The sequence below is a fragment of the Dipodomys spectabilis genome, unplaced genomic scaffold (genome assembly GCF_019054845.1).
Source record: "Dipodomys spectabilis isolate Male_0828 unplaced genomic scaffold, ASM1905484v1 ptg000002l, whole genome shotgun sequence".
NCBI lineage: Eukaryota > Metazoa > Chordata > Mammalia > Rodentia > Heteromyidae > Dipodomys > Dipodomys spectabilis.
In genome coordinates this window covers 4,533,361-4,553,049 of record NW_024870679.1, presented here as the reverse complement: position 1 = coordinate 4,553,049, position 19,689 = coordinate 4,533,361, and the positions used below count along the sequence as shown (strand labels likewise).

The window sequence follows — 19,689 nt, the reverse complement described above, 5'->3', positions numbered from 1 at the left end:
CCGGCTTCCAAGGCCAAAGTAGGTTGTGTGAGCCGGAGGCGGAGGCCGCGGCTCCTCAGCTTGGGGGAAGATGGCGCCGCCGGTGACAGAACGGGGGCTGAAGAGCGTCGTGTGGCAGAGTGAGTGCGCTGGGGGGGTAGGACCTGAGAGGAGGAAGGCGGGTGAGCCGCCTTGCAGGGCCTGGCTCTCCCGCCGCCGCCCCGCAGCGGCCTCGGGGCGCCGCGCCGCGCACTTGTTGCTTTGGGTCCCGCGTCCCCGCGAGGACTGCTTCCTGCGCTCGGGACGCGCGGGGCGCCCCGCGACGCGGCCTGCTCGTGGGGCGGCGGGCCCTCCGCTCCCCCCCCCCCCCCAGGCGGGGCTCCGGCTCCCAAGCCCCGGGCCCGGGGTGAGCCCTGCGGGGCCGCCTCCCCCCTCCCGAGGCCCCGCGCGCCCCGGCCCCGCCACCCGGGGACGTCTCCACCCCGGACAGGCTGGGCTCTGCGTCTCCCTTTCCCGCCCTCCTCTTCCCCACGGTGCTGTGTGTTCTCCTGATCCGGTGTGTTTGGTTTTTTTATCAAGGAGGGTTTTTCACTCCTTTTCAGTGTCTGCCCCAACAACAGACCGGACGGTTCACCGGCCTCTCCGCTTAGAGGTGCCCACTGCTGGCGCTGAAGTTCTAGAGAAGGGACCACCGGACAGATCGGGTCTCTAGCCCTGTCAGCCCCCAGTGTAGTCAGGCAGGGTTGTTCCTTTCCCTTAGGCCGGGCCACTCCCTGCGCCTGGGATCTTCCTTACTCCTTGCTGGTTACGGGTGTTCCTGCCCCATCATTTATGACTTTTCCTAAAAAAATCTCTCCAAACCCAGGCCCGGGAGGCCAGGGAAGGAAGGAATGAAGTCACCGAACAGGAAGAACCATCACGTTGGCATAGCCCAGTTCGAAGTAATGATCGTCTAGTCGTAGCAAGGGGGAGTAACATCTAATTAGTGTTCGTTATTCCAACTTGTTGAGCAAGGAACTTTTTTTTTTTTTTTTTAATTTTAACTTACCAGCACTTTGAGGAGTCAAACAATTCCTTGTATAAAATGTAAACATCCAGATCAGTAACGGAGATGGTGCTTAGCCGCAGGCACTTAGAGATAGATAAAAAATATAACAAAGAAAAAAAAGTCTTTTTAAAATTAGTTCAATTTTAAGGCTGGCAGCTTGTAATTCACGCTTAACATGGTAGACTTTTAAGAACTGAGTGTGTTTAAAATATGTGGCACACTGATACGAAAACAGGTACCAAATTGTGTTGTATAAACAACTTTCTGGTTATGCACGGTGCTTTGCAGTCAGCATTTAGGAGAAAAAAGAGATAAATGATAATGGCAGTCTTGATAGCTCGAAACTAAGCTAGAGGGTGAGTGTAGAGAGAAAGTTTCTGTCCTGTGCTGTTAATTTGAGGTAACAGTAGGCTGTCTAGACAGAGTGTAAGATAAAGGCAGAAACTGAACGGGTGGAAAAAGACGTAAGTTGGTAAAATAGTTCTCAGAAATTTTGTGTATCTAGGAACAACCAAAAGACAAAATATTTGCCATTTGTTGAATGAAACATACTTGAAAAGGAATCTTTCAATTAATTTAACAAAAGATGAATCTGAAAAAATGTTGAAGCTAAGAGGTAGAAGAATAAAAAAGTTTTGTTGGGTTAGAGATATAATTAGGTGAGGATAAGAAAGTTAAACATAAGAACCTTTAATTTACCCAGAAACTGTGGTAAATAGAATGGAACTACTACTATTTCTTAAATATTTTCACTGTGCCAGGCATTATTCTTTACATATATTAAACTTCATGAGAATATCAGTATTTCACTGACATTGAAATTGACAGAGCTATTAGAATGACTGCATTATTCATATAGTCAAAATTGGAAATGAGGTCCACATACTGATGCGTGGATAAGGCATGATGCAGCATGGATAAGACAATAAAAAAATGAAATATTGACATATTTTACATCATCACTGAGTCTTAAAAACATTATGCAAAGTAAAACCCCAGTCACATTGTATGACTCCACTTATATGAGATGTCCAGAGTAAGCAAATCTGTAGAGACAAAGTGTGTTAAGTGAATGCCTTTCTGGAGAGAGAGAGAGACTGGAGGAATGGAATCTCTTTTCAGATTAATGAGGTTGTCGAAACCAGTATGGTAACATGGGGATGGATGTATGGTTTCATGAATATAGTGGGAAAATAAAACAGTTGTATTCTTCAGATAAATTGAATAGAATGCAAATTATATCTTGATAAGGCTATTAAAGCAAACTCTGTCAACATCTGTTAAATCTAGATCTAGGGTTTACACCTAGGTCTTTTTGACTACAATGCTAACATTTGATCTGTAATATGTAAAGTTTAGTTCAGGGTCTTAAACATTAGACTCTTAACTGTTCTCCTATCTGGCTTCCTTTTTCTTGTTTCAGTCTACACAGACAATAGCTGTCAGAAAAGTTTTCCTTTAATAGTACCATTGTATCAATGTGTGGTTCTCTTGCTTAAAGACGGCAGTTGCCTATAGTTCATTTCAAAAAGTCTCTCTCTCTTTCCCTCCCCCCCCCTCACTCTCTCCTCTCTCTTTTGCCAGTCTTGGGGCTAGCACTTCAGCCACGCCTTTAGCTACTCAGAAAGCTGAGATCTGAGGATCATGGTTTGAAGCCTGGTGGGGCAGAAAAGTCCCCATGAGACACATCTCTAATTAACCACTCAAAAACTGAAGTGGTGCTGTGGCTCAATGTGGTAGAGCACTAGTGATCAAAAGTGTTCAGGGACAGCTCCCTGGCCCTGAGTTCAAGCCCCATGACTGACAAAAAACAAACCAGAGTCTCACAGACTTTCCTGCCTAAGCTGGCTTTGAACTTCGACCTTCAGATCTCATCCTCCTGATTAGCTAGGATTACAGGTGTAAGCAAGTCTCTTTTGAAGACCTTTAACCTAGCCCTAATCTGCCTTGCTATTCTTACCTACTTTCACTTGTATTATCTGGATTTTTTTTCCATAGTCCTTACTGTTTACTCATGATCTCTTTTAACTCCATATCTTATGTTGATGACTTGGTCCTCTGTCTAAAATGCTACCCCTTTCCCTAATTTCTAGTGGTCCCCAAATAGGCTTCCATCTCCATAATGGCTCCTCGTTTTCACTCAGCTTCTTATGTTTATTTTCCTTTCTTGAATGCTACTCTGATACCTTGATAAGATAGGTATACTTGTTGTTTCTTGCAGGAGTTTAACAGTAGTGCTTGTGTGCTGTTCCTAGATCTTGAACTTGGTGCCAAGGTGCCTGTCTTTGAGCTCTTTTGCTCAAGGCCATTTGAACCACATCCCTGTCTGATCTTTTGTGCCTTAATTGGAAATGAGAGCCTAACAGACCTTCCTGCCCAAGCTGGCTTCAAACTGCAGTCCTTGTATCTTGGCCTTCTGAATAGCTAGGATTTACCCTGGAACAGTACATTTAAAAAAATAATTTACTCTGTTTTACTACCTATATCCCATTTATTAAATACTGAATTTCTATGGGAATATAGCAGCTCTCCTCAAGCTTACATAATACTTAAGCTTAAGTAGGTAATAGAAAACAAGATAACAAATAAATGTGATTGTTTCAGTTTATTGTATAGTGGGGAGACAGGCTATTGTAGGTAGGTAAATCAGAAGTTTATCTGATTAGGTGACATTTGAGCTGAGACCTAAAACATGATAAGGATTCAGGTTTAAAACTATCTTCAAACTCCTTCAAGGAAAATAAACAAAACAAAACAGAACACCTTGTATTTCAAGTGTGAAAGTTTGTTTTTATAAAATGAATTTTTATATTTAAAAATTAGTGAAGATTTCTATGCTTATTTGCTTATTATGCTTATATGCTTATTTTTTTTCTTGCTTTTGGGAAGTGGTAACAAAAATAACACAGGTTTTACATGAAAAGTTTATGAAGTTTATGTTTTTTAAAGAACCACATTAGAAAATGACAGTGATTAAGTCAATTATGAAGTAAAAATCAAACCATTGTTGATATTTTACCCTTATTCATGAGTTTTATTCAGCAGTTTATTTTTCTCATCTATAAACAGTAGTTTAGTATAATATCTAATTATTATCTGTTAAATACTTCAGTGAGAATGCACATAGGTAAATTATAGATGTTGATTTGTGACAGTTCTTTGCATGTTGAATTGCAGGCTTTTTCCACTTTTCATATTTTCCTCCAGGTCTTTCCTTCTTGTGTTCTATCCAGTGACACACTTTTTTTTTGGGTCCGGTTGTGGGGCCTGAACTCTGGGCCTGGGCGCTGTCCCTCAGCTCTTCAGCTCAAGGCTAGTGCTCTACCACTTAAGCTTTTTTTCTGGCTTTTTTCTTTTTGCTTATGTGGTGCTGAGGAATCGAACCCAGGCCTCAGGCATGCAAGGCAAGCGCTCTACCACTGAGCCACCTTCCCAGCCCCTCCAGTGACACTCTTAAGTTCTCTTTTTAAATAGCAAACATTAACTCAACATTTTTCATGCTCCTTCAAAAATCTGTGTGTGTGATACTAAGGTTTAATACAGGTTTGATACAGGGCCTCCTGCTTGCTAGCTAGGCAGGCTCTCTATCACTTGAGCCATGGCCTCAATTTAAAACTTCAATGCCAATTTAATTTTTTTAACTTTGAAATAGAAAAAGATTGCAATAGCAGATGCAAGTATAAAATAAAAGTCAACTTCTTCCTGACCCAAACCCTAAGTCTTTCTCTCCAGAAACAATTACTTTTAGGTCTTTAAATAAATCCTTCTTAAAGTTTTCTGAAAATAAAAGCTTGGATAGAGAAACATACTTTTGTTTTTGTTGTAATCAGCTATCTTTATGGGTTTTTTTTTCCTAGTCACTTCCCCTTTTAAGCTTATTTTGTTGAGCAGTTAAAAATTTTTTTTTTAGAAAATCTTTACACAGTCATTCATTTAAATCATCGTTTATTGAGTTACTGCCCTGTTCTTTGGCCTCTTGAAATTCACAATAAAATGGGCGAGACTGGTGCACAAGAAGTAGGTGCTCGATTAGCAAATATGAAGACGTTTTCTTGTAGAAGAGAGGAAAAGGAGTTGGTTTCCTCTGAGAGTGGGTCAGGAATACTCAGAAGCAGGAGTGACATTTAAGATGGTTCTTGCAAGATGCTGATATTTTGCCAGGCAAGGGGAAGTCTGGGATACACTCTAAAGATGACAAAAATATGTGATTATTTATAAAAGAGGAAACAACAACAAAAAAGAAACACTTCTTTTTAGTTGCAAAGGTTAGGAACATGTAGGCAAAACAATTGTGAATGCTGTGGTAAATAGACTTTTTTAGGCAACGAGGAACCATGACAGATGATTTTTCTTTCTCTTCCTTAAATATCAGTCACCACATTTTCACACTTCATTAAACAATCCCAAAGGAAGCTATTTGCTTTTTCCTATTTTGAAGGGAAATGACATTAAAATTTAATTAAGTATCATGATAAGGTACACTAATGTCGTGTATAACTAATTTTTTTTGCCTAAATAACTACCACCCAACCACAGCTATAGAATGTTTTCAAGCACCCTCATGACTTCCCCAGTTCAAACTCCACCTGTTCCCTCAGTGTAGCCATTGTTCTATCACATTTACTCCAAACCGTTTATTAGGTCCCATATGCATGAATTTATCTAATTGTGGGTTGAAAATATTAGGGGAAAAAAATGGCTCACACCTACAATTCTAGCTACTCGGAGGCTGAGATCTGAGGATCACGATTCAAAGCCAGCCTGGGCAGGAAAGTCTGTGAGATTCTTATCTCCAGTAAACCATCAGAAAACCAGAAGTGGCTCTGTGGCTCAAGTGGTGGAGAGCTCTCCTTACACCGAAGAGCTGAGGAACAGCGCCCAGGCCCAAAGTTCAAGCCACATGACCAACAAAAAAGAAAAATCCTATTTGTACTGGACATGTATAGTTTTTTTTGTCATCTTGTAAACAATACAACAGTTATTTGTATTAGGTATTGTATGTAATCTAGAGATGCTTTAAAGTATAGGGAAGGATGCCCTAGATTATATGCTAATATTGTATCATTCTATATCTGCATTTGTTTTGAGACTGGATATCTCTACAGTGCCCAGATTGGCTTGAACACATAGGCTTAAGTGATCCTCCTACCTCAGCTCCTGAGTAGTTGGGACTATAATCATGCCCTATGCCTGGCTTACTACACCCTTCCATGTAAGGGGCTTGTGTATTTACAGATCCTGTTTAGGGGAAGAAGGAGATTCTGGAACCAGTCTCCTGAGAACACTAGAAGATGACTGTATCTTCTTTAAAAATAAGAATGATTAAATTTCTACCTAGAAATAATTGCTTTAATATTTGCCTTTGTATAATTTCAGTTCTTTTTCAGTGCTGGGAACTGAACCCAGTCCTCACACATGGCTAGGCAACCACTGAACCCAATCCTGCCTTTGTATATATTTAGTATTCTTGTAGTAATTCTCAGTTTTCTTTTTCTTTTCTTTTTGGTTCTGGTCATGGGGCCTGAACTCTGGGCCTGGGTGCTGTCCCTCAGCTCTTCAGCTCAAGATTAGCGCTCTTCCACTTGAGCCACAGCACCACTTCCGGCTTTTTTTCCTTTTTGTTTATGTGGTGCTGAGGAATCGAACCTAGGGCCTCATGCATGCGAGGCAAACGCTCTACCACTGAGCCACCTTCCCAGCCCCGTAATTCTTAGTTTTCATATACTCTACTATGTTTTTTTTGAAGCCTCATGCACAGTTCATTATGTTTTTATTTAAATGATTTATGATGCGTACTTTTGCTTCCTACTTCAACCCCCTTATTTGACCTTTATAAAGATTGTTACCCGCAAACTGAATGTTATAGGCCAGAAGTAGGCAGAATCAGATAATAATTAGGAATTTAATAATGTGTTGCTTTTTTTTGGAATCTTAATTCCTTTATGACCTGCAGTATGATTTTTTTTTTTTTTTGCTTTTGGCTATTTTTCAAAAACATCATTATGCATTATTTATAAAAGCCTCATTTTTCTCCACATCACATATATTTGGGAGACTTGGTTTCTAGTCTAGGTTGTATTTCAGTTTACTAATTTAAACAATGAGCAGTTTGCTTTAAAAAAAAAAAAAGTAGTCATTGAACTCAGGGCCTTACACTTAGTAAACAGTTGCTCTACCACTTGAGCCACACTTCAGTCTTTTTTCATTTTTAGTTGCTTTTCAGATAGAGTCAGGCTTTTGCCAGGTCCAGACTTTGAGTATGATCTTCCTTTCCCTACCTCCTGGATAGCTGGGATCACTGGCATGTCTCCTATACGTGGTTTGTTTTAGGGGGATAGAATCTCAGTAACTTTGCTGGACTAGCCTCAAGCTGCATTCCCCTTATTGCCAGTTCCCTAGTAGCTGGGATTACAGACATGTATTGCTATATCCAGCCTAGACTATGCCCGCCCCCCATTTTGACTCTTTCATAATTCCATTTTTTAGGTCTTTAATTTGTTATGTTTTATTTTTACTTGCATTCTTGTTAGTTTTCTCTTGTGCTATATTTTTCTCATGTTTTATTTGTGATATAAATACTTAACATTAATTTTCTTTTTAGCTTAATGACATTCTATAGATTGTTTCTTGCCTTTTTGCTCTGACATGTTTTCTTATCATTCCTTGCTCTTACTTATTTTGGTACTGGGGTTTGAACTCACGTTGTTGCACTTGCTAGGCTGGTGCCCAATCATTTGAGCCACACCTCCACCTCTTGTTATATTGACTGTAAACATCTTAGTACATCATCAGTGTATTAAAATAAACTATGCATTAAAAATCTAAAATACAGAAAGTGAAGCAATAGAATATGGAGAAACTGTAGGCTAATATGGGTTAGACTTAAAAAATTTAACTGATAACCTTACCCAGATGCTGTAAAAATTTTTATTATGTAAAAATTGTAAGTTTCTTGGTAGAATAGTAGAACACAATAAACAAATCAAGAGCTATAGATTTGAAGAAAATACCAACATATATAAGACAGAAAGACTCAATATTTAGAGAATGCCTAGGAATTGATTGGGAAGAGATAATGACCCAGTAGAACAATGAGCAAAGGAAATGAGCAGGCAACTTGCAGATTAAGTCATTTATTTGACTGTTTTTGACTTGGAGAAATGCACATCATTTTTAATCCATAAGATTGGCAAAAATCAGGGTGATTAATTTCATGTGGTAGTGGGAAGCTTCTTGATGGGAATATGAATTGTTAATGACTTTTGAGAAAGTTTCAGTTTAGTAAAATAAGAGACAGATGCCTTGTGATGTCAGCAATCTTACTGTGGGTCTTTCCACTTACATATGTATGTTTAGAGATTCTTACTGTAACATAGTGGTACAATTGGAGACAGAATGGCAAATAGTCTAGCAAATAGGAGACTATTTGAATAGTATATTATACCTATACTAAGGAATATTCTTTTTTTTTCTTTTTTCTTTTTTGCCAGTCCTGGGGCTTGCACACTGGGCCTGAGCACTGTTCCTGAGCTTCTTTTGCTCAAGGCTAGCACTCTACCACAGAGCCACAGTGCCACTTCTGCTTTTTCTGTTTATGTGGTACTGAGGAATCGAACCCAGGGCTTCCTGCATGCTAAGCAAGCCCTCTACCACTGAGCCACATTCCCAGTCCCTACTAAGAAATATCTTGATACTGTATTTATTTTGATACTGTATTTATATCTTGATACTGTATTTGGAGAATATCCATAAAACATATTTAGGGAAAAAAACAGTGATAGAAATGTGTGTAAACTGATGCCTTCTTGTAGCAATTTGATTATGACACCACAGACTCCCAGAAGTTAGAAAAAGGACTATGCTGTTGAGAAATAAATTGGAGTGGGAAGCAAAGAGTTGGTACAGATGATCCAGTACTTGTTTCTTCATTCTGGTTTCCATATGGTTTGCCTGTGTGTGTGTGTGTGTGTGTGTGTGTGTGTGTGTGTGTGTGTGTGTGTGTGTGTGCGCGCGCATGCGTGCGTGCGTGCGTGTGTGTGTGTGTGTGTGGTGTTAAGAGTCTGGACCTCAAGCTCCAGGACTGATGCTTTTGCTCATTGGCAGGCAGTTTGCCTTTTTTATTTGCTTTATTTCCTTTAAGACTCCATTATTCATATATTATTTCCTATTTCCAGGCAAACCAGTTTCTCTTGCACTGTTATTATCAGATTTATTCAATGTTTTCTGAACATACCATTAGCATTGCTCATGTTCTTGTACACATAATACCTTATTCTTTCTTCCAGTATTTTCACTGCATTGACATTACCATTTTAAGTATATTTCCTTTTATACTTCAAAGAAACAAAATGAGCAGATAGGAGAGTTGGTATTAATAGGTCTTTGAGTGACATTTGGACTTGTGGAAAATCAGTTTAGAAATGAGGCAGAAGCTAGTTATGGGAGGACATTGAATAAGTAGAGTTTAGATTTTATTTTGTAGGCAAGAGTGAACATCTGAGGGACTTTTAAGGTAGATATAGATGTAAACAGAAGGGTTGTGTATTAGGAAGCTGACCTACAGCACTGTGAAAATTGAGAAGGCAAAGGGTTGAAGGTGGAAAACAGGAAAGCCAAATAAGAGTCTATTGCAATAGTTCGTTTAGAGATGATAAGAATCAAAGTGTTCATTATCTGCATTGTGGTAGGTATTTTCACTAATGAAGAGATGGTTTTAAAGTACACAGGAAGGTGTTCACAGGTGAGATGTAAACACTACTCATTTTTTACCTGTGGATTTTGGTATCCATGGAGGTTCTTGGAGCCAACCCCCCATAGATACCAAAAGATGCCTGTAATCACCAACTTTTTGGACTTGGACATCCTAGCAGTAGTAGCTATTCCCTGTATACAATTTCTATTACCTACCTGTGCTCTATTTGTTGTTGAGGTTCCCTGACAGTTTATCATATTCCCTAATTCACTTTACCTATTGAAATAATGGTATGAACAGAGGAAGCCATCTGGGCTCTCGATGTGGTTCATATGAAAGATGGCAGTGGCAGTGGAATGTGGCTTACTGGCTTAGCAGTAGAGCGTTTGCATAGCATGCATGAAGCCCTCGGTTGGATTCCTCAGCACCACATAAACAAAAAAAGCTGGAAGTGGTGCTGTGGCTCAAGTGGTAGAGGCTGGCTTTGAGGAAAAAGAAGCTCAAGGACGGTGTTCAGGTCCTGAGTTCAAGCCCTAGGAATGGCAAAAAACCAAAATTGTACTCATTACCTGACTTATATAACTGCAGCTCCTTTGTACATTACCTCTATAATAACAATAAAAAATAAAAATAAGGTTGGAAAGGTGGCTCAGTGGTAGAGTGCTTGCCTTGCATGTGTGAGGCCCTGGGTTTAGTTCCTCAGCACCACATAAATGGAAAAAGTCAGAAGTGGCACTGTGGTTCAAGTGGTAGAGTGCTAGCCTTGAGCTGAACTGCTGAGGGACAGCGCCTAGGCCCAGAGTTCAGGCCCCACGACCGGACCAAAAAAAAAAAAAAAAGTGTGATTGAAAAAAAAAAAACTTGACTGGTAACTGGAATGCTATCCAATAGCCCAACATTATTTACTAAAATTGATCATTCTATTTTGCAGTGCCAAGTTCTTTTGTACAAATCAAATCACCATGTGTGCATAAATCTATTCAGAACACTTTGTTTTCACTTTTATTTGTCCTCTTTCATGGCAATAACATTTGTTATATGTATTGTAATAAATCTTGACATTTGGCATTGTTACAAAAGAAAAAAAAAAAAGAAATCAAGGTGTTGCTGGTAACAGCACCAGTAAAAAATAACGGTCAGCTATCAGAAGAACAATCAGTACTGCCTAATGGAGGTACTGAATATGGAGGAAAGAGGGAATATCCAGAGGCTGTGATTCATAAGATAACCCACAGTTTACAGAAATGAAGCTTAGAGCAGCTTTTAGGGAACTATAATCTCAATTTGAGGCATATAAATGCTTAAATCTGTACTTTATAGTTGAATGAAATCCAAGGAGAGATGAGCTTGAATAAATACTGAAGGACTGATCTTGATAGATGAAACTTTGGCAAAGAACCTGATGTCTAAAGAAGAATGTAATGTAGGCAGAGCAAGGGCAAAACAATAGTCTTGAGGTATATTCATGTTTAGAATGCTGCGATAATAGATATAGAGTTCAGTAATTTTCTTTTTTTTGGGGGGGGGAGGGGTCCGGTCGTGGGGCCTGAACTCTTGGCCTGGGCGCTGTCCCTCAGCTCTTCAGCTCAAGGCTAGCACTCTACCACTTGAGCCACAGAACCACTTCCGGCTTTTTTCTTTTTGTTTATGTGGTGCTGAGGAATCGAACCCAGGGCCTCATGCATGCAAGGCAAGCACTCTACCACTGAGCCACCTTCCCAGCCCAGTAATTGTCTTTAATATTGAGCAGGTAGGATTGGTTAGGGGGGCGGGGGAGAGGGAGGGAGGATGGGAAGGGATGGGAAGGGGAAACAAAGGAGGAGGCTACAAATGCTTGATAAGAAATGTACTCATTATCTTGCCCATGTAATTGTAGCCCCTCTGTACAGTATTTTCACAATAAAAATTAATTAATTAATTAATTAAAAAAAAGTCTCACGGGCTTTCCTGCCCAGGCTGGCTTTGAACCATGATCCTCAGATCACAGCCTCCTGAGTAGCTAGGATTACAGGCGTGAGCCACCGGAGCCCGGCTTCCCTGAGCTTCTTTTTCAAGGCTAGCACTCTACCACTTGAGCCATAGCACCATTTCCAGCCTTTTCTGTTTCTGTGGTATTAAGGAATCGAATCCAGGACTTCATGCATGGTAGGCAAGAACTCTAGCACTAAACCACATTCTCAGCCCGAATCCTTAGATTCTCTTTTTGTTGTTGTTGGTCTTGGGGCTTGAACTCTGGGCTTGGGCGCTATCCCTCAGCTCTTCAGCTCAAGGCAAGCGCCCTACCGCTTGAGCCACAGCGCCACTTCCGGTTTTCTAGTGGTTTATTGGAGATGAGTCTCGTGGACTTTCCTTCCCCGGGCTGGCTTTGAACCATTATCCTCAGATCTCAGCCTCCTGAGTAGCTAGGATTACTAGGTGTGAGCCACCGGTGCCCGGCTCCTTAGATTATTCAATAGAATTGAAATGTAAGGACCAGAGAGATGTGGCTCAAAAGTGGAGCAGGATCCTGAATTTAATCCTCAGTACCACTGAAAAAATAATGCAAACCACATATGAAATTTAAAATTTTCTAGTGGCCACATTGAACAAAGTAAAGAGAAAAGAGTGAAATTAATTTTAACAATATATTCTCTTCGGGCTGGGAAGATGGCTCAGTGGTAGAGAGAGCTTGCCTTGCATGCATGAGGCCCTGGGTTCAATTCCTCAGCACCACATAAGCAAAAAAAAAAAAAAGCCAGAAGTGGTGCTGTGGCTCAAGTGGTAGAGCTCTAGCTTTGAGCTGAAGAGCTGAGGGACAGCACCCAGGCCCAGAGTTCAGACCCCACGACCGGCAAAAACAAAACAAAACAAATACATTCTCTTCAACTTGATGTATGCAAAATGTTATCTAAATATGTAATTTAAAAGTTAATTTGCTTTTTTCATTTCAAAGTTTTGTGGATTTTTTGTTGTTTTCTGGTGTGTATGTGTGTGTGTGTGTTTTGTATGTGTAATTTTTGTTGTTGTTGATTTTAGTAGTGCTAGATATAAAACCCAGGACCTTAATCATACTGAGTATGTGCTGCACCCTCTCATATATAGTCTGTGCTTGCAGGACATTGCAGTTCAGACTATCAAATATCACATGCTCAGTAGCTACCAGGTCTAGTTTCTAACTACTAGGGCAGTGGGTTAAAAGGTTTTTCTTTCTCTTATTTTTAAATTTTATTATCTTTACGTAGTTAAAACAGAGTTTCAATCCAACATGTCAGTTTGAGTATAATGCATCTTGATCAATGTCATCTTTTTCATCATTCTTCCTCACCTCTCCCAATATCATACATCCCCTCAATTTATCTGGTGCCATGTTCACATATGGACATTGAATATTATTACTTCATTGTTGAAGGGAAACACTATTGGAATTCTCTCCTGCAGCTGCCATACTTTAGTTAGCGTGTGTATATGCATATGATCTTTTATATGTTTACATGTATATTTATAATTTAGATTAACTTCCACATATGAGAGTAAACACGCATCCTTTATCTGAATCTTATTTCACTTAACATAATTTTTCTAGGCCTGTTCATTTCCCTGCAAATGACATAATTTCAATCTTCCTGATGGATGAGTAAAATGCCATTATGTGTGTATATGTGTATATCTGTATATATGTATACACACATTTTCTTGTTCTATTTGTCTGTTGAAGGGCATCTAGGCTGTTTCCATAACCTGGCTATAGTGAATAGTGCAGTTTCAAAGACTGTTAATAGGATGACCTCTGCCTATGGACCTTTTCTGCAAATCTGATCCATTATAAATTCCATCAGCATTCATTTCTTAAAGAGAAAGACACAGATAAATCTAATTAGATCAAATAAAAAGTCTTCAAATTTCAGCTTATGTGAAGTATAAGAATGAAACTAATTCAGAAACATGAGTAACATATTAGTTTAATATCAGTTCTGTTTGAGATGCTTCATGTTTTTGTCTAAAGCATTAGTTGTGTTTAAACTACTGTGTGATCTTCTGATTATTTCCCTGCCCTTAACAGTGTAAAAAATAGCCTCCCCGAAAGTAAAGTAAAAGTTTGATAATCCTTCCCAAGCTCCCAAAGCCATATAAATGTGCTTAATTTAGGCAAAAGTTTTAGATTTATTGAAAGGTAGCATTACAGGAGAAATGAATCCAACATCTGCAATATGAGAAATAAGGAGCATGAAATATCTAACTTTTTTATTGTTGTTGGTTGTGGGGCTTGAACTTGGGGCCTGGGTACTGTTCCTGAGCTCTTTTGCTGAAGGCTAGCTCTCTACCACTTTGAGACACTGAGCCACTTCCAGTTTTTGACAGTTAATTGGAGATAAGAGTCTCAGGGGGACTTTTCTGCCCTGGGCTGGCTTCAAACTATAATCCTCAGATCTCAGCCTCCTGAGTAGCTCGGATTACAGGCATGAGCCATCAGTGCCCAGCAAGATCTTTTGATGAGCAGTTTTAGTGAATAGAATGTAGCCTACTCTATGAGATTTCCAGTTATGAATAGTCAGACCTACTGCATTATGGTACGGTAAATTTGATTAATTTTAGAGTACTGAAACTCTATCGTGAATATTAATAATTTCTCTTAGCAATCTCCTTAGAGCCATATATGCATGGATATCAAGGGTCTACTTTGTGTGTACTTTTTATATAGTTTAACTAGTTTCCAAATTGGAATTTTTCTCAGGTATTTTGGAGCTTTTGAGTAGTGTGATATTTATCTAACTTGATTTAAATCATAATTCTTATGTTTTAAACAGAGATAAAGTCAGCTGTGTTTGATGACTGCAAGAAAGAAGGAGAATGGAAGGTAAAATTTGAATATTTTTCCTTTATATTGAGGCTTTTATTAGAGAACGTGGACATGCCCTATTTGCTTTTAAATCCTAACTTCATCATTGAATAAGTATGGCTCCTTGGGCGGGTAATACAATACAACCTTTGGCTGCCTCTGTTTTCTTATCTTTAAGATGGGGATGTTAGTGGTCTGGCATGTTGCTTAGCATGACCTAGATTAAATCTGCAGCACCAAAAATAATCACCCAATAAATGGCTCAACTTTTTCTTAACTCAAGGGCTTTGCAAATTCTGATCAGCAACCTTCCGTTCTTACTCACCTAGTTCTTTATACTATTCCCTGACTCCGTTCCCAAGAGACTAGTATAGTATTTTCTCTTATCTAGTACATAAAGTAGAATGCTATACTATAATTGCCTGTTACTACCTGTTAAGTGTTCTCAACACATAGCGTAATGCTTAGGACTCATTAAAGAAAGACAACATTTCTGTATGGTGATGTACTTATTGACACAAGTGTAAATTGTTCGTTAACTCAAAAGTGCCCTTATTTTAACCAAACTCTCCCCAGTTAAAGAAAAATTATATATGAAACAAAATCAGGATGATAACTCATAGGGTAGCCAGAAAAAAATAAGTGAACAGTGCTTGAAACAATGTGTCAATTTATTATTTTAAGAAAATTTGATGTTGAACATTGTATTAAAATGAAAATGTCCTTCAAAGTAAAATATACACATATATTCTATATGTATATGTATAGTGAGAAAAATCTCTAGATCGTGAGCCAAAACATGAATTGAGGTCATTTCATATACTGTACTAATATTTTAATTTTATGTTATAAAAGATTGATAAGTTTGAATAGATTCAAGATCTGAAATTCTGTCTTTTGTGAATTCTTGGCAATTAGATGCTTATACTTATTTCTTAATTTATGTTTAAGATAATGCTTTTAGATGAATTTACCACTAAGCTTTTGGCATCATGTTGCAAAATGACAGATCTTCTAGAAGAGGGAATAACTGGTAAGTGTTACTAATTCTTGTTACTAATTTTTAAAGTGTTACTTTAAAAATTGGAAGGCTGAAGAATTAAGAAATTTTTGTCAGTAATCTTTTTTTTAAAAAAGGCTATGTTTTATTTTTTATGACATAAGCAAATTTGACATTTTCTTTATGAATCTTCAGAGTCAGTTTTTCTGCCAAATGAGACATTATTAAGTGGTATTAACTAAGACTAAGTCAGTTGCTTTATTGAAGGTTGTTTTTTTTTATTTTTTTATTTTTATTTTGTTTGCCAGTCATGAGGCTTAAGCTCAGGGCCTGAGCACTATCCCTGAGTTTTTTTTTTTTTTGGTCGGTCGTGGGACTTGAACTCTGGGCTCGGGTGCTGTCCCTGCGCTCTTCAGCTCAAGGGGAGCATTGTACCGCTTGAGCCACAGTGCCACTTTCAGTTTTCTAGTGGTTTATTGGAGATAAGAGTCTCATGGACTTTCCTGCCTGGGCTGGCTTTGAACCAAGATCCTCAGATCTCAGCCTCCTGAGTAGTTAGGATTACAGCCGTGAGCCACCGGTGCCTGGCTCCCTGAGTTTCTTTTGCTCAAGACTAGCACTCTACCAGTGGAGCCACAGCGCCACTTCTGGCCTTTTCTGTTTATGTGGTACTAAGGAATTGAACCCACGCCTCATGCAGGCAAGGCAATCACTCTACCAGTAAGCTACATCCTCAGCCTTGGTGGTGGTGGTGGTGGTGGTGGTGGTGGTGGTGGTTTTTTAATGTTTAACAGTTTTGTTATTGATACACTCAGTTAACTTTGCTTGTGGTTTTCTTTTTTCTTTTTTGGTTTTAGGAATCAAACCTAGGATTTAATGAGTACATACAAAGAGTTCTACCACTGGGCTATACTCCCAGCACTTAGGGTTTTTTTTTTTGCTTCTAAATTGATGGTCTAAAATCAATATTGATACATACTTGAAAATATATGATGTTGATTTTGTAAATTTATTTTTTATTTTTATTTTTATTACCTGGAAATGAGATAATTAAAATTTTAAATCAGTTCTAGGAAGAAAACTGAAAATACAGATTTGGGAAAATAATCATTATACCATGAGTAGTCCAGGTTTATGTTAGTGAAATATAATCCATATTACCTTCTAGGGAAAATATCAATGTCTTGCAACATTTATAATGATGTTATCTTTAACTCATTCTTTAACTTATTTAAATTTGATCTTTTTAACAGCCCTATAAACACAGATAAATACACCCATTTCCCCATTTGCAATAGGAAAACACTTGAAGTCAGATATAATTTGTTTATATGTTGGATCCTAATATACTATTTTTTCTGGGAGTTTGAACTTTGAGCCTTACACTTGCTATCTAGGTGCTTATTATTTAAGCTATGCTTCCAACCCTTTTTGCTTTTATCATTTTCAAATAGAGTTTTACTTTTTGTCCCCACTGGCCTGAACTTTGGTGCTTTCCTGAGTCATTAGGGAAATAGCTACCAGTAACAAAGCCAACTTTATATTGATTGAGATGTTGTTTCACAATCATTTTGCCTGAGCTGGCCTCAATTCATGATCCTTCCAGTGCCAGCTTTCTGAATGGTTAGGATTATAGGCATGAGCCACCACATCTGGTTAGTCATTCCTAATTTCTTTGGCTCAGAAGTAAACCTAAGATTCTTTAGAGAGTATTCTCTGACTTTATATTTGTTTTGATATTTATGCATAAAATAATCTCTGTTGCCAATTGCATATTAAATATGTGCTTTCTATCACCTTTCATAGGAAAACAGAATTGATTTGAAAACAAATGGAGGAAAGCTTACTGAGCATATCACTACAGATGAAATTTAGGAGAGGAAGTATAGCATGATTAATAGTCTGGGTTCTACAGCTCCAGAGTCCTTGTTTTGAAACATAGCTTATCCACATACCAGTTGAGGCTACCTCCCTGAGCCCTGCATCCCCTCAATAAAATGCAAATAACTATGCCTATCTCATAGGATTATTATAAAGATAGAATGAAGTAATGTGTTAAGTAGTTAAGTAGATGACTGATAAATTACTAATAACAAACATTTGCTGATAGATGTGTCAGCCTTAAAGAGTTTCCTTAAAGGTATTGACTCTGGGCTGGGAAGGTGGCTGAGTGGTAGAGTGCTTGCCTTGCATGCATGAGGCCCTGGGTTTGATTCCTCAGCACCACATAAGCAAAAAGGAAAAAGCCAGAAGTGGCCCTGTGGCTCAAGTGGTAGAGCGCTAGCCTTGAGCTGAAGAGCTGAGGGACAGCGCCCAGGCCCAGAGTTCAGGCCCCACGACCGGACCCAAAAAAATAAATAAATAAAATAAAGGTATTGACTCTGGAAATGTTTAGTTCATGTTTTCCTTTCTGATCCTTATACATATTAAGAAATAAATATTATAAGGTCTTTCAAATTTTCATCTCTATATATGAAATATGTGTTTGCGTATATGAACCAAATGTATATAAGTATGCAGGTATAAATATCTTTGTCACTATATGTATAGTTGCAGAAAATTAAAAGCAAGGTAGTGAGGTTTTGGTGGCTCCCACTGATAATCCTAGCTACTCAAGAGGCTGAGATCTGAGGATTTAAATTCAAAGGTTGGCCCAGACAGACAAATCTGAGAGACTCTTCAGTTTTCAAGCACAAAGTATGGCTCAGGCAAAGTGCTGGTTATGAGCAGAAAAACTGAGCAAGTACAAGTTTGAGTTCAAGTCCCAGTGCTAGGAACAAAAAAGAAAAAAAAGCAAACAGCAAGTTCTTTTAAGTTTTTGTTTTTGTTTTTTTTTTTTTGGTCAGTCATGGAGCCTGAACTCGTCCTGAGCGCTGTCCCTCAGCTCTTTAGCTCAAGGCTAGAGCTTCTACCACTTGAGCCACAGCACCACTTTCGGTTTTTTTCTGCTTATGTGGTGCTGACGAATGGGAACCCAGGGTCTCATGCATGCGAAGCAAGCACTCTACCACTGAGCCACCTTTCCAGCACAAGTTTTTTTGTTTTTTTTTTTTTTTAATGATATAAAGATTATCAGAGCAAAAAGAAAAAAAAAAACTCTTAAAACTTGAAATTAGAAGATTAAAGCCCTGACTTTTCTGTTAAATAAGTGAAATATTGAATGATGGTAGTTTGTTGTGAGTTTTAAAAAAAAATTACATTGCCATAGGTCATTCTGATATGAAACAAGAGTGAATACCATGTGACAAATGTATGAACACACTATGAAGTGACAGAGCTATATTATGATCTAGGAGTTTTTGTTTGCCCCTTAGAGAATATTATTTCTTACTGTATTTGCAATGTTGATACCATATTCTTCAAGGAAAGGATTCTGTGGCCAATAAGCTTGGAAAATAGTATCAAGGACAAACAACAAGTGTTATTGGTACCTTTTAAAAGGTTTAATATAACAATGTACATGTAGATTCCCCAAGGTAACAATGCAGTATTCATTTTAAAAATTTGTTTGGCCACAGAAAGACCTTTTTTTTTTGAGAAACATTTTCTTGGATAGAACACACAGCTATGGAATGTTCTTGATATTTTCCAGAGTCATCTAGGTTTGTTCTGGCTTAGTCATTATTATTTTCCATAGTCGTTATCCTCCAAGTTTCACTGAGAATCCATCTGTTAGATTTGGCATGGGCAGGTTCTGTGGTCAGATTCTCTGTTGTATGCCAGTCATTTATAAAAATGATCAGTATGTATCTTTTAAAAAATACATGAGGGAAAAGTGTTACTTTAGTATTTGCTACTGCAGTGCAGGTTTGGTTAAGTTAAAATCTTTTAAAAACAGTTTAGAAATTAGACTATTCATTTTTCATTATCAAAGACTTTAAAAATCATTTAACACATAGATACTCTTCAGTGAGTTTGAGAAATGGCATTTTCTGCTATCAATAAGCAGATTTAATTTTCACAGTTATATAGCATGTACATTATTCCCTAAACATACTAGTATATGTAGCATAAGTGTTAGACATTTCATTTGGAGTACTAACTAGTGGAAGTAAATTAACATATACGAAACCTTAATTATTATTTTCATTTTTTACTTTTTGGAGGGACATGAGGATTGAACCCAGGACCTTGTGTATGCAAAGAATATCTTG

At 38.3% G+C, this 19,689-nt stretch overlaps 1 protein-coding gene across 1 annotated transcript in view; it reads left to right on the top strand.

Moving 5' to 3' along the window:
- Positions 1-19,689, top strand: part of Stxbp3 (syntaxin binding protein 3) — a 70,249-nt gene continuing 50,560 nt past the window's right edge. Inside the window, exons 1-3 of the mRNA XM_042680992.1 lie at positions 1-119; positions 14,504-14,553; positions 15,487-15,568. Coding sequence (XP_042536926.1) covers positions 71-119; positions 14,504-14,553; positions 15,487-15,568 — 181 coding nt within the window. The 5' untranslated portion in view covers positions 1-70. The remainder of the gene's footprint in view (positions 120-14,503; positions 14,554-15,486; positions 15,569-19,689) is intronic.